This window comes from Vipera ursinii, assembly GCF_947247035.1.
Source record: "Vipera ursinii genome assembly, chromosome: 3".
Lineage (NCBI taxonomy): Eukaryota > Metazoa > Chordata > Lepidosauria > Squamata > Viperidae > Vipera > Vipera ursinii.
In genome coordinates this window covers 2,566,298-2,581,294 of record NC_139516.1, presented here as the reverse complement: position 1 = coordinate 2,581,294, position 14,997 = coordinate 2,566,298, and the positions used below count along the sequence as shown (strand labels likewise).

Sequence of the window (14,997 nt, the reverse complement as noted above, 5' to 3'; positions counted from 1 at the left end):
AATGAGTGAACCTTTATTGTCAAAGTACAACCACGTATACAGAGATTGGCTGAGCCTCCCTTCATGCCCCACCACCACCACAACTCACAGTGACAACAAACCCAGCATCTTGTTACACCGTGTGAGCTAATTGCACAACACACCGGCTTCGCAAGTCAATCATGGAATAGAACAGAATAAAATATATGGAATAAAATAGAAATAGAGTAGAATAGAATATATGAAATAGAATAGAATAGAATATGCAATGGAATGGAATAGAATAATAGAATAGAATAGAATATATGAAAGAATAGAATTAGAATAGAAAATAGAATAGAATAGAATAGAATAGAATAAAAAATAAAGAATAGAATTAGAATAGAATAGAATAGAATAGAATAGAAATACAGAATAGAATAGAATAGAAATACAGAATAGAATAGAGCAGAATAGAACATAAGAACAGAATAGAACAGAATTCTTTATTGGCCAAGTGTGGTTGGACACACAAGGAATTTGTCTCCGGTCCATAAGCTCTCCGTGTAGATACAAGCCACAGGTGATAAATCATGATCATAATCAACATAAAAATACGTTCATCATAAAGCATAAGATACGACACTTAGTGATAGTGACAGAATACTAAGTAAGCAAACAGCACAACTCATACCAGGCTACTAAATAAAAGACTATAACTCGTAAGATACGAGCAATAAAGTTACACTCCTAAGGAGATAGGGAATCCCTTTGGGATCCACCCAATGCCTTAACTAGACAGAACGGGGAGAGACCCTCGGAATGCAGAGCGATCTTGCTCTAATAAGAGCAGAATATTCTTCTCACAAAGGCCTACATTGTGTGGTGTCTCTGTGTGTGTGTGTGTGTGTGTGTGTGTGTGTGTGTGTGTGTGAGTGCTTGATTGTAGAAAGACATGCCCATCCTGTCTCCATTTGTGCCCAGATGGACGCTGGTCTCCAGCAAGGAATTCCATGCGGGATTTCTTTCCCGGTCGCCGGTGCCATGGCTGGCTCTTCTCCGCCCTGCGGCGTAACCAGACTTGACTTCCTAAGTCTTTCTACCCTTCCGCCCTTGCAGGGTGTTCCCGAGAAGAAGCCGATTCCCGTCACGGTCCCCAAGTCGCCAGCTTTTGCCTTGAAAAACAAAGTGGGTGCCCTGGTTAGAGAGGAGGCGAAAGAAAAGGTACGTGCCGTGTGCCGGGCCTCGGGTTGGCCACAGGGGCGCTGGGCACCGCTGGGGTATCTCCCCTCATGGCCAAGCAACTGGTTTTCCCTCCAGGCTGTTCTGACCTGCCTGGACGGAGGATCTTTATGCAGCCTCCCCTGGACTTGCAGCTTTTTGTTTAGCGGCCAAAACTTCCACGGCCCTGGGAAAAGTGATTTACACTCCTCCTCCTCCTCCTCCTCCTCCTCCTCCTCCTCCTCCTCCTCCTCCTCCTCCTCTCCAAACCCACGCCCCCTTCTAGAACTGATGATGTTCCCTAGCTGGGTCATGAAGCGCCTGCAGGAAAACCACCCAGCTCGGAGAGCCCCAAGGTTCCCACAGTCCTCCTCCCCCTCCTCTCTGCAAACTCCACTCCCTTCTAGCACTGATTACGTTCCCTAGATGGGTCATGGAACCTCAGTCTATTATTATTATTATTATTATTATTATTATTATTATTATTATTATTATTATTATTATTATTATTATTATTATTATTATTATTATTCTGGCGTCTCTGTCCCTGGGTATCCCCCAGTGGGTGGGCTGTGGTTGTCTCCCCCATTTCCCTTGCTGATGCAGATTATTATTATTAATGTTAATAATAATATTAATATTAGACTGGCATCTCTGTCCCTGGGTCTCCCCCAGTGGGTGGGCTGTGGTTGTCTCCCCTGTTTCTCTTGCTGATGCAGATTATTATTATTAATGTTAATAATAATATTAATATTACACTGGCATCTCTGTCCCTGGGTCTCCCCCAGTGGTGGGCTGTGGTTGTCTCCCCCGTTTTCCTTGCTGATGCCAGCCTCTCTCGCAGGTGGAGGAGGTGGCCCACGTGATTAAGGCCAAGCCGATGCCGCATCCAGGGGTGCCCTTCAAACCCAAACCGGCCGAGCCGCGGCTGGTGGAGACGTGCCCTTTCTCTTTTGACGCCCGGGACAAGGAGCGGCTGCTTCAGAAAGAGAAAAAAATCGAAGAGCTGCAGAAGGAGGAGGTGGGTGCCGGCGAAAGAGGCTCTTTCGATGATGGATTTGCCAAATTTGTTCTCTTTCTCTCTCCCCCCCCCCACCCCGCCTTGCCAAGAGGCTATAATTAAAAAACAAATAGAAAAATTAAAGGAGAGTCAATGAAACAGAAGTAAAATAACAGAACAATAAAACGACGACAAAGGAACACGACGGGGAGAATACAAGGAGTCCTCGCCTTAACGGCCACAATTCAGCCCAAAATCTCTGCTCCTAAGCGGGACAGTTCTTGGGTGGATTGGTCTCCCGTTCTTGTCCCGGTTGTTAAGCGAATCACTGCAGAATCACGGTTGTTAAGTGAATCCGGCTTCCCCGTTGACTTTGTTTATCAGAAGGTCGCAAAAGGGGATCGCGTGACACACACGCACCCAGGATACTGCGACCGTCATAAATGTGAGTCAGTTGCCAAGCATCTGAAATTAGGTCACGTGTGGTCATGTGTGTGAAAGAAAATGGTCATTCGTCCCTTTTTCCAGTGCCGCTGTAATTTTGAATGGTCACTAAATGGTGGTCAGTTGAGGACTAACAGCAATAACTTTATTGTCACTTTGAATGTCCACCAATTGGCATACGTCAAAATGAAATTAATAAAATACAAAGGAAGGAAAAAGGGAGTGTAAGCAGAAGGAAAGGAATAAAACAATAAAATCAACAAAGGAACGCAATGGGAATAATAATATTAGCAGCAAGGGGGATTTAACGGAATAACAGAGCTAGGAGGGATCTTGGAGGTCTTCTAGTTCAACCCCCTGCACAAGCAGGTAACCTTACACCATTTTGGACAAATGGATCTCCAGTCTCTTCTTAAAAACCTCCAGTGACGGAGCACCCACAGCTTCTGGAGGCAGGTTGTTCCACTGGTTAATTGTCCTCACTGTCAGGAAGTTTCTCCTTAATTCCAGGTTGCTTCTCTCCTTGATTGGTTTCCATCCGTTGCTTCTTGTCCTGCCTTCAGGCGCTTTGGAGAATAGCTTGACTCCCTCTTCTTTGGGGCAGCCCTTCAAATACTTGAAGACTGCTATCATGTCACCTGTCAGAATCCATTTATATCATATTCATAAATGTATGTTTCAAACATTATTCCATGGATTCTGCCATCTCCCGAAGAGGAGAGAATGGATGTGTATTGAACCGGTATTAGGCATTTCAAAGGAAAAGAGAAGCCTTTTGAACTGGGGAAACAAAAGGGGGGGCTAGCATCTGGCTTGTGTCATGGAAGGGAGCAATAAACATGAAAGGTCCTAAGTTCCTTTTTCCCACGAGAGGGATGATACCAGGTAAATGATGGGGGACTGACCAAATGGGGTTAAGGGGGGTTAAACCGGGAACTCTTTATAAGGGTTTAGTTCATGGGACAATATTAAGTCCTGTCTTGTATTCCTACAACCAAGCATGTCATAGTAAAGATTCCTTTTGGACTAGATTTGACCCCAAGAGTTTTGTCTTCCTAAGACGTGGTTTGGGGTGGGTCCTGACATCACCCCTGGTCCTTTTCACTAGACTAGACATGCCCAATTTTTGCAACCGTTCTTTATATGTTCTTCATATAAATTGTGGGAGACAGTGAATTCTAGTCCCGCGTTACTCTTGAAAGCCAGCTGGGTGACTTTGGGCCAAACACCAGGAGACGGTGAGTTCTAGTCCTGCCTTAGGCATGAAAGCCAGCTGGGCGACTGTGGGCCAATCACCAGGAGATGGTGAGTTCTAGTCCTGCCTTAGGCATGAAAGCCAGCTGGGTGACTGGGCCAATCACCAGGAGATGGTGAGTTCTAGTCCTGCCTTAGGCATGAAAGCCAGCTGGGTGACTGTGGGCCAATCACCAGGAGATGGTGAGTTCCAGTCCCGCCTTAGGCATGAAAGCCGGCTGGATGATCTTGGGCCAGTCACTCCCTCTTAGCCCAACAACTCTGGAGGAGGAAGCTACGTTGGATATGTTCGCCACCCTGACTTATTTACAAAACTAATAAAAGCGGGTTAGAAATAATTTTTTTAAAAAATTACTTGAAGCAACCGAAGCAGAGATCGGAGGGTGGTGGTGGTGGGGCTGGAAACCTTGCAGCCTAACCGTTCCGAAGACTCCTCCCGGGGTCTCCCTATCCACACAACCGCAGCCCTAAAAGCCGAGCTGGATTCTCGCCCCTTTGCAGTGGAGGATGCTTCTTTTCTCCTGGGCTACAAAAGCCCTCGGATTATTTGCACCGGCCGCCAAAAAACTCTTGAAAGTGGCGCTGGACAAGTCAGCAGAACGTCTCGGAGGCCTCCGGCTGGCATTCTCCAAGGAGGCTCTTTCCCATTCCCCACACACACACAACACACACACCCTCCCAGGCCTGCCACCTGCGTTTCCTGTGGCTCTTTCAACACTTGTGTGCAAAGAGCTCTTTCGAAAATGTCAGGCGATAAGCGAGTGCCAATTTAAACGCGGAACAGCCTCTAAATGCAAGTTCCCTTATCAGCCTGTTCTCCCCAGTAGCTTCTGGCTGCCAGATTGCAATTGCATGGCAAAATTTTTTTTTGTCGCACTTCAGGACGAGATACAGTCTCTTGGGTGTCCTGCCTGAGCAGGAAGTTGGGCTAGATGACCTCCAAGGTCCCTTCCAACTACTACTGCTAAGTATTATTGTTGTTGTTAGCTGCGAAGTCATGTCCGGTCACCCATCGCGACCCCACGGACAACGTTCCTCCAGGCCTTCCTGTCCTCTACCATTTTCTGGAGTCCATTTAAGCTCACGCCTCCTGCTTCAGGGACTCCATCCAGCCACCTCGTTCTCCGTCGTCACCTTCTTCTTCTCTTGCCCTCCATCTTTCCCAGCATGAGGCTCTTCTCCAGTGAGTCCTTCCTCCTTATTAGGTGGCCAAAGGATTTGAATTATTATAAAACTTTTATTCATTAAACGTGAACCTTAGTTAACTGAACATTCAAATTGACTGGCGCTGATGGTTGACATGGGTTGCTGCCAGCATCCTAGGTATCAACCAGGTATCCTTTATTATTATTGCTGTTATTATTGTTATTGTTATTAAACTTTTATTCATTAAACATGAACCTCAGTCAACTGAACACTCAAATTGACTGGTCCTAATGGTTGACACGGGTTGCTGCCAGCATCCTAGGGATCAACCAGGTATCTCCATTATTGTTGTTGTTGTTGTTGTTATTATTAAACTTTTATTCATTAAACATGAAACTCAGACAACTGAACACTCAAACTGACTGGCGCTAATGCTTGACACGGGTTGCTGCCAGCATCCTAGGTATCAACCAGGTATCTCCTTAAAATGTAAGATGTTCCGAGTAGCGCAGTTTTTTGTAGCATTGCTGGAGTGATTGCAGGAAGCTGCAATTTCTTGATGTGTTTTGCAAAGTTTTTGGACATCGTTCCCAGTGCCCCAATGACAATGGGTATCACTGTTACGTGTTTCATCCATAATCGCGCAGTTTTGATGGCCAGGTGGCGGTATTTCATAATTTTTCCCAGTTCTTTTTCTTCAACTCTGGCATCTCCTGGTACAGCGATATCAATCAGCTGTACGCTTTGGTTCTCTACAACTGCGATATAGGATTATTATTATTATTATTATTATTATTATTATTATTATTATTATTATTATTAATCATCATCACGCAGTCAGCCAGATGTTCAGACTGGATCTGGCATTTTTGTCTACCTATCGAGTCCTTACCAAGGACCTGGGATAGGCAGATGTAGATGTTTGATGCTATTACAGATCTCGTCGCAGGATGGAAGCAGTTCCTAGTAAGGCCGCCTTTTGCAATTGACTAATGGCGAATTTGTCAGTGCCGATGATGGTGTTCCAGTGGTGCTCCAGCTGTTTGGGGATTGCACCCAAGGCGCCTATTACTAATGGTGGCATTATTATCATCATCATCACCATTATTATTATTATTATTATTATTATTATTATTATTATTATTATATCATCACACAGCCAGCTGTTCAGACTGTATTTGGCCTTTTTGTCTACCTATCGAGTCCTTACCAAGGACCTGGGATAGGCAGATGTGGGATGTTTGGTGAAATTACAGATCTCGTCGCAGGATGGAAGCAGTTCCTGATAAGGCCGCCTTTTGCAATTGACTGATGGCGAATTTGTCAATGCTGATGATGGAAGGCAGCCCCCCCCCCCAGTGAAAGAGCCTATCAGCCTATCGTCTATTATAATCTGTATATATCTATGTAACCACTATCATTTCTCTCTCTCTCTCTCTCTCTCTCTCTCTCTCTCTCTCTCTCTCTCTCTCTCCTCTCCTCTCCTCTCCTCTCCTCTCCTCTCCTCTCCTCTCCTCTCCTCTCTCCTCTCCTCGTCCTGCCTGCAGGTGCCCAAGTTCAAAGCCCACCCGTTGCCTCAGTTTGACCACGTCAGTCTGCCCGAAAAGAAGGTGAAGAGCGCCACGAAGCCGGAGCCCTTCCAGCTGGCCATCGACGCCCGCGGAGCCATCCGGCAGGAGCTGTGGCAGCAGCAGGTAATGTCAATCAATTGGGGGGCGGGGTTGGTGTGTGTAGGATCTGGCTGGTTTTTTTTCCCTTCGAGGCCGAATCAGGGGAAGGTGGATAGATAACGAGCCTTGGATGGTGTCTGGGCTTGTTTTCGTCGAGACGTTTCATGACCAAACTAGGTAACGTCGTCAGGGCTGGAAAGGAGTGGGGTTGGCTCTCTAGGTACCATGGCTTACTGTATCTAAACACAGCCAGGCCCTCTCCCTGGCATAGCTCTGATGGTGTTAGCTGCTTTGGTCATGAAACGTCTGCAAGGGAAAAAAAACACCTCATTTCAGAGACCACCAAAAGTACCCCATGTTTTTCCTCCCCCTCCTCTCCATGAACCCCACTCCCTTCTGGCACTGATGATGTTCCCTAGTTGCCCAATGAAATGTCTGCAAGAAAACAACCTAGCACCAAGAACCCCGCAGTCCTCCTCCTCTCCACAAACCCCACTCTCTTCTAGCACTGATGATGTTCCCTAGTTGGGTCATGAAACGTCTGCAAGAAAACAACCCGGCTCAGAGAGCCCCAAGGACCCCACAGTTATCTTCCTCCTCCTCCTCCTCCTCCCTCCATTCCCTTCTAGCATTGATGACGTTACCTAGTTGGGTCATGAAACGTCTGCAAGAAAACCACCCAGCTGAGAGAGCATCAAGAACCACACAGTTCTCCTCCTCCTCCTCCTCCTCCTCCTCCTCCTCCTCCTCCTCCTTTCTGCAAATCCCCCTCCCTTCTAGTTCCCTAGATGGCTCATGAAACGTCTGCAAGGACCCCCCCCCCAGCTCCGAGACTTTCAGGGACCCAGCAGTTCAACTCTGAGCCACAAACATCCTCTTCTCTCAGTGCCTAGCGGGGGGGGGGGGGAGGGGGGGAGTGTTCGGTGTGTACACACACACACACACACACACACACACACACACACCGCCCAGTTCAGAAGCCCACCTCCTCCTGAAGATCATCTGGCAGTCACTAGGAAACGGATTGGCAGAATTGGGGCAGCTCAGTGTACTCCTGGCCCCGGGAGAGTTGAGTCGGATGTCTGTCGGAATGCAGACGAGGGCGACCCGGGCACTCCTCGGGAACGTGAGACTGCCAAGACAGCCGGAAGGATTCGTGGCTTGAGCCTGGCCAAGGGTGATGTGTTCAGGAGACAACCCAGCCTGTTCAGAGGCCTGGTTCCCCACTTGGCCAAAGCTAGCTACTTTTCAACTTAATGTTGTCTCTGCTTCCCACCTGCCTAGGCGCCACCGTGGCGCAGTGGTTAGAGCGGGGCATTGCAGGCTGACTGCCCGCTGCCAGGAGTTCGATTCTCACGGTTGACTCAGCCCATCCGTCCTTCCGAGGGCTAGCTCACCAGAGTTACCCATCTGAACCCCCAAATTTGAAGCTACTCTCTAAACGGGCCGGGATATCTAGCGATCCGTTGGCCACTCCTGCAGGTAGTCCTCAATTTACGACCGCAATGGAGCCCCAACATTTCTGCTGCTATGAGAGACGTTTAAGCGGGTTTTGCCCTGTTTTATGACCTTCCTTGCCACGATTGTGAAATCAATCACTGCGGGTGTTAAGTTCATAACCGCGTTGCTAACCGTGTCGCCTGGATTCCCCGTTGACTTTGCTTGTCAGAAGGTCGCAAAAAGGGGGTCCCGGGACACTGCGGCCGTCGTTAAATAAGAACAAAGATTGTAACTCTGAAACATCATTTTCAGGGCCGTCGTAACTTTGAACACTCACTAAATGTACGGTTGTAAGTCGAGGACTTCCCGTGCAGTCATAAATTTGGCTGCCCAAGCTGGTGGTCACGCAATCAATCCAATTTTACAACGTTTTTTTTTTTTTTTTTTTTTTTTTTTGCAGAGGCCATTAAGCGTAGCATCAGGGTCGTTAATTGAATCACCACGGTTGTTAAATGAATCCACGGCTGCTAAGCGACTCACTTGTTCACTTTGCCAAAATCTGGAAATAAGCACCATTTTTATTCATTTATTTTGGCTAAAATGTCATAAATTGTGGCTGCGGGACATGGCAAGTGACTATAACGTCGCCACAGAGAAGGTGCTGTGGGAGGCCCTGTCGTAATTTTGAACAGTCGCCAAGCAACCGTCGTATACCAAGGACGACCTGTAGCTGAATCGCATCGCTGGTAGTCCTCAAGATACGACCATTTGTTTAGAGACTGTTCAAAGTTACAAACAGCACTGGGAAAAAGTGATCCATTTTCACATTTACAACCATCGCAGCAGCAGCAGCAATCCAGTGATCACATGATCCAAATCCAGAGGCTTGGCAACTGGCAAGCACTTAACGACAGTTGCAGCGTCCCGGGGTCGTGCGGTCTCCTCTCGCCACGTTCCGGGCGAGCAAAGTCCACGGGGAAGCTGGATTCACTTACCGACCGGGTTACTGCAGCTCAGCAACGGCAGCGCTCTGCTTAACAAGGCCTGGCCGGACAGGTGGTAGAATGGGGCCAAAAAAACTCGCTTAACGACTGCCTCGCTCAGCAAGAAAAAAAAATGGGGGGAGGTTTTCCATTGCGGCCGTCAGTCGAGAACTATCCGGATTTTTCTTTCAGCGGCCGTCCCCTTCGGACCTTTTCCCCATAACCATCTCTTTCTCTCTCCCCCCCCCCCTTATTTCCCCCCCAGCTGAAGGAAGAACTGCAGCGCCAGAAGGAAGCCGCCGTCTTCAAGGCTCAATCCAGCCAGGTGTTGCACCAGGAGCCTTTCGTTCCCAGGAAGGACAGCAAGCTGGCGTTGTCAGGTGTGTGGCCCACCTGAGGTGTTTTTTGAAGAAGAGGCTGGACATCCCTTTGCCTTTTTTTTTTAATCAAGAGGCAACCAGATGCCCTTGTTTTTCTTTGAACATCCAAGAACAGTGGTGGCAAACCTATGGCGCGCGTGCCAGAGGCTGCACTCAGAGCCCTCTCTGTGGGCACGCGCGCCTACCGGGAGTCTAAATCTGGGGTCCCGAACTTCCGGTCCGCGGCCTGTTGGGCACCGGGCCACGCAATTTAATTTCATTTAATTTATTGAGATTTCTATACCGCCCTTCTCCCAAAGGGACTCAGGGCGGTTCACAGGGCATAAATATAAATGACAATACAAAAATTAAAAGACAATTAAATAATGCCCAAGTTAAAACAAGAATAATAAAACAAGCCTATAAAAACCCATATACCCCCATCAGGCCAGACCCGCTAGTTCAAATAAATGGGTCTTCAACCCGCGACGGAAGGATCGGAGGTCTGATGCCGTCCGGAGCTCAACCGGCAGTTGGTTCCATAATGCCGGAGCACCCACAGAGAAGGCCCTCCCCCTGGGGGCCACCAGTCGACATTCCTTGACAGGAGGCACCCTGAGGAGGCCCTCTCTGGGCGCGCACAGGGCGGAGGGGAGTCGACGCCGGCAGCAGGTGGTCCTCGAGGTATTGCGGACCCATGCCATGTAGGGACTTAAAGATCATAACCAAAACCTTGAACCTTACCCGGAAGACAACTGGCAACCAATGCAGCTCACGGAGCAAAGGTGTAACATGGGAGTACCGGGAAACTCCCAAGACAACTCTCGCGGCCGCATTCTGTACCAGTTGGAGCCTCCGAGTAGTCTTCAAGGGAAGCCCCATGTAGAGAGCATTACAGTAGTCTAGGCGAGAGGTCACGAGCGCATGAGTGACCGTACATAAGGCCTCCCGGTCCAGATAGGGCCGCAACTGGTGCACCAGGCGAACCTGGGCAAAAGCCCCCCTAGTCACGGCCAATGGGAGGTGAGCGCGCACGAAGCTTCATCAGCGCATGCCCAGGATCTAGTTTGTGTGCATGAAACCTCCCACCGCCACTGCTGTCAAGGTCAATGGTGGCGAACATATGGCACGCGTGCCAGAGGTGGCAGTCAGAGCCCTCTCTGTGGGCACGTGCGCCACCGCCGCCAGCAGCTTACGCAGGCCCATTAGGCCACTGCCGCCACCCGGAGCGGCAGCCCCACCCAGCACAAAGGAGGTGAAGCGGCCGGCTGGTAGAGCACGCCCACACCCAGCAAGCCAAAGGCCACCCCGAGCGGAGAAAGCCAGATTCCCATTGGCGCCATGCCGCCCCCCAGCCCCAGCTAGCATTGCGTGCCTTCCCCCATCTATGCTGGGCCTCCTGCCCACCACCCCACCCACCAGAGACCCCCTGGATCTTCCCCAACACTGCCCGGCCCCCACAAGCGTCCCCCCTATGAGCAACATCATGGTGGCCGTGCCCACCCCAGCCACGCCACCCAGTCTGCCGTGAAACTGCAGCCATGCCCACCCAGTGGGCCGCACCCCCATACCCCCCTGAGGGCACCACAATGCTGATGCGGCCCTGGGGCTTTGTGATAAATAAGTGGGTTGTGGTTTGGGCACTTGTTCTCTGAAAGGTTCGCCGTCACCATCCAAGAAGCTTCTTTAGCAGGCGGGCCTATCTGCTCTGGGCCGGCAGGCTGCAGCTACTGCCGGACACCGTTGGAGCTTTGAAGACCTTTTTCCATCTCGACAGCTCCTGTTTCTAAGCTCCGTGTCAACGCATCTCCCATCGGCTTGTTGTTGCATTGAAAAACAGATGGAAATGCAGCCATCTTTTTCCCTTTCGCCTTTAGAGTTAGACGATGCTGGGGATGCGAATGAGAGTCAAGCTTAGACATAGCAACACTAAACTTAGCGTGAGAATCAAGGTTACTGAGCCCAGAGCTGATAAAGAATCGGGCAAGCTGGAGGGGGAAGCCCCGGCTTCAAACTAATTGGGGAAAGTGATTTAAGACTTAATTAGAGGGAATTGTGCTTTGATACTAGGTGCCCCGGGGGGAGGGGAATTCAGCTTTTGGCTTTGATTATGTAAGTGCCGATGTTTATGCTACTGGAATAAAAGATCCTTGAAGGTCAACAATGCCTGGAGGTTCTTTTTGAAGAGTTTCGTCTGTCGGAACCGTCACACCTCCACGCATCTCCTTTTTGCTCCTGCAGTGCCCGATCACTTCGAGCTGGCCACAGAGCGACGGGCCAGAGAGCGCCAGGAGTTCGAGAAGAGGCTAGCCGAGCTGGAGGCGGAGAAGGCGCGGCTGCAGGAGGCGACCAGGCGCATCGAGGAGGAACGGGCGAAGGAAGAGATGGCGAAGCTCCGCGAAGAGCTGGTAAACTCGCCTCCGCTTCATGAGGGAAGGACGGGGCTTCCCCGCCTTCCTGTCTCCGGGATCTTGGGGGACTTCCCGTTTGCCCCTGGGTGGCAGCGGGGTAACGTTACTCCTCGGTTTACAGCAGTTCGTTCAGCGACCGTTCAAAGTTACAACGGCGCCGGAAAAAAGGGACTCACGGCCGTCCTTCACACTTGCAAGCTTTGCAGCATCCCCGTGGTCACGTAATCAAAATTAATATACTCGGCGACTGGCTTGTATTTATGAAGGTCGCAGCGTCCCCGGGGGTCACGTGATCCCCTTTTGCGACCTTCCGACATGCAAAATTGGCCGGGAAGCCGGTTTCACTTAACGACGGTCTTATTAGCTTAACAACTACAGTGATTTCCTTAACAAAATGCATTTAAGAACTGTCTTTAGCAAGCAAAATTTGAGGCTCAGTTATGGTTGTAAGTCAAGGACTTACTCGTAATTATTACGGGTTCAGTCCTCTATTTTCGAGGGTGCAGCCCGTCACAAATAGGAACCAGTTGCCGATCGTCCAAATTCTGATCACCTGACCTCGGGGGGGAATGCTGTAACGGTCGTAAGTGTGAAAAAACGGTCGCAAGTCCACCCATCTGGAAGCTGCCCAGGCTGCAAAGCACTCCTCAAGAGCGACTCTACAGTTAGGTCCTCGACTTACGACCACAGTGGGGGTCAAAACCTCTGCTGTTGAGGGGGACATTTGTTAACTGAGTTTTGCCCCATTTGACGACCTTCCTTGCCACGGTTGTTAAGTGAAACACCAGTTGTTAAGTGAGTCACACAGTCGTTAAGTGAATCTGGCTCCCCCTCCCTTGACTTTGCTTGTCAGAAGGTCGCAAAAGGGGATCATCACGTGACACACACACCCGCCCTGGGACGCCGCAACCGTCATAAATGTGAAACCAGTTGCCAAGTGTCTGAATTTTGAGCATGTGACACTGGGGATGCCGCAATGGTCGTAACTGTGAGAAGCGGTCATGTCACTTTTTCCAGTGCCCTCGTAACTTGGGACGGTCACTAAACGAACTGTTGTTAAGTAGAGAACTACCTCTATTTGCACAAGTGCAGCATTAATAGCAAGGGTCTGCAACCTCCGGCCTGTAGACCGGTTCCAGTGTGTAACCTGTTAGGAACTGGGCTGCGCAAGCAGCAGGCCAGCGAACGATGCTTCATCTGTGCATGCGCAGAGTCTAGATTGCCCACAAAACCATTCTTACTCCCCACCCGCCCCTGGATTTGGGAAGGCTGTTTTTCTTCCAAAAGTGGTCCCCAGTGCCCGAAATGTCGGGGACTGTTGATTTATATAGCATGCTAGCTGGGGAATTCTGGGAGTTGAAGTCCACCCATCTTAAATTGGCCGAGGCTGAAAAAAACACCACTTTGAACTGTGTCTTCAGAATTTCATTTCTAATGTCTGCCAGTGTGCTCACCATAAAAAATGAGAGTAAAGATTCTCTCCTCTCATTTTATATTTGCTTCTCTCCTCTTCTCTCCTTACCCCTCCCCTCCTTGTTTTATAGCCCTCTCCACTTCTCCTTTCTTCTTGTTTTATATTCCCTCTCCTCTCTCCTCATCTCTCCCCTCATTATATTCCTCTCTTCTTCTTATTTTATATTTTCTTTTCTCTCCTCTCCTCCTCTCACCCCTCTCCTCATTATATTCCTCTCTTCTTCTTATTTTATATTTTCTTTTCTCCTCTCCTCCTCTCACCCCTCTCCTCCTCATTATATTCCTCTCTTCTCCTTATTTTATATTTTCTCTTCACCTCTCACCCCTCTCCTCCTTATTATATTCCTCTCTTCTCCTTCTTATTTTATATTTTCTCTTCTCTCCTCTCCTCCTCTCACCCCTCTCCTCATTATATTCCTCTCTTCTTCTTATTTTATATTTTCTTTTCTCCTCTCCTCCTCTCACCCCTCTCCTCCTCATTATATTCCTCTCTTCTCCTTATTTTATATTTTCTCTTCACCTCTCACCCCTCTCCTCCTTATTATATTCCTCTCCTCTTTCTTATTTTATATTTTCTTTTCTCCTCTCCTCTTCTCACCCCCCTCCTCATTATATTCCTCTCTTCTCCTTTTTATTTTATATTTTCTCTCCTCCTCTCACCCCTCTCCTCCTTATTATATTCCTCTCTTCTCCTTATTTTATATTTTCTCTCCTCTCCTCTCCTCTCCTCCTCTCACCCCTCTCCTCCTTATTATATCCCTCTCTTCTCCTTCTTATTTTATACTTTCTCTTCTCTCCATCTGCTCTTGGGTCTTCAGCAAGCATCTCCTTCCGGAGCAGGCAGGGCTGCCCTTGTGACCCCCACCCTCACCCAGGTTTCCCTTTTCTCTCCTTCCAGGTGCACAAGGCCAACCCCATCCGCAAATACGCCAACGTGGAAATCAAGCCGAGCGAGCAGCCACTGACCGTGCCACAAACTCCCAATTTCTCCGATCGGTTTCAGCGTTGAAGCCAGAGGCCCCCGAAGCCCCTCTGAGTGCAAAAGGCTCCCTCCGGTGTGGGTGTGGGGCGGGGGCGGGAGGCGTCCTCCTTGGCTTTGAAATTTTTACCCACTTAGTTCACCCACAGAAACTTTTTTCCAGTTAGAGACTCTTTGTCCGTCCCCCCCCCCACTAATCCTTTCCTCCAGAAACTCATCCCGGTTTTTATCATTTTTTTTCTGCTCCGTTGGGTTGAGCCTTTGTATTTATCTGCATTAAATAAAAAAAAACTATATATACATCCGTGAGCAAAATCGGACACTGGAAAGATTTCTTTTGGCCATTGAGGGCTCCAGCTGTTATTTTCTTCTCTTATCCTGGAGATGGAAACCCACCCCCCACCCTAAAAAAAGCTGCTTTTTTCACGAGGCAACTGGACTTATTTTGTTTTTCTTTGAAGAGGTTTCGCTTCTCATCCCGGAAGCTTCTTCAGGTTCTGACCAGATGGTGGGGAAGGGAAGGATTTATACTCCTTGCAGAGAGCTGGTCCTTTGCATAGCCCTTGAGGCCATTGTTGTGATTCAGGGTCAGCCTGTGGGTTCGGCAGTTGGGTCGGACGATTCAAGGGAGGAGGGGGGTGTTGGAGAGCTTGCTGATG

At 49.1% G+C, this 14,997-nt stretch overlaps 1 protein-coding gene across 1 annotated transcript in view; it reads left to right on the top strand.

The window, feature by feature from the left end:
- Positions 1 to 14,546, top strand: part of TPX2 (TPX2 microtubule nucleation factor) — a 35,304-nt gene extending 20,758 nt beyond the window's left edge. The window contains exons 12-17 of the mRNA XM_083358108.1: positions 1,078 to 1,182; positions 2,024 to 2,200; positions 6,571 to 6,717; positions 9,382 to 9,496; positions 11,717 to 11,883; positions 14,258 to 14,546. Of these exons, the coding sequence (XP_083214234.1) occupies positions 1,078 to 1,182; positions 2,024 to 2,200; positions 6,571 to 6,717; positions 9,382 to 9,496; positions 11,717 to 11,883; positions 14,258 to 14,368 (822 nt within the window). The 3' untranslated portion in view covers positions 14,369 to 14,546. The remainder of the gene's footprint in view (positions 1 to 1,077; positions 1,183 to 2,023; positions 2,201 to 6,570; positions 6,718 to 9,381; positions 9,497 to 11,716; positions 11,884 to 14,257) is intronic.
- The last annotated feature ends 451 nt before the right edge of the window (positions 14,547 to 14,997 follow it).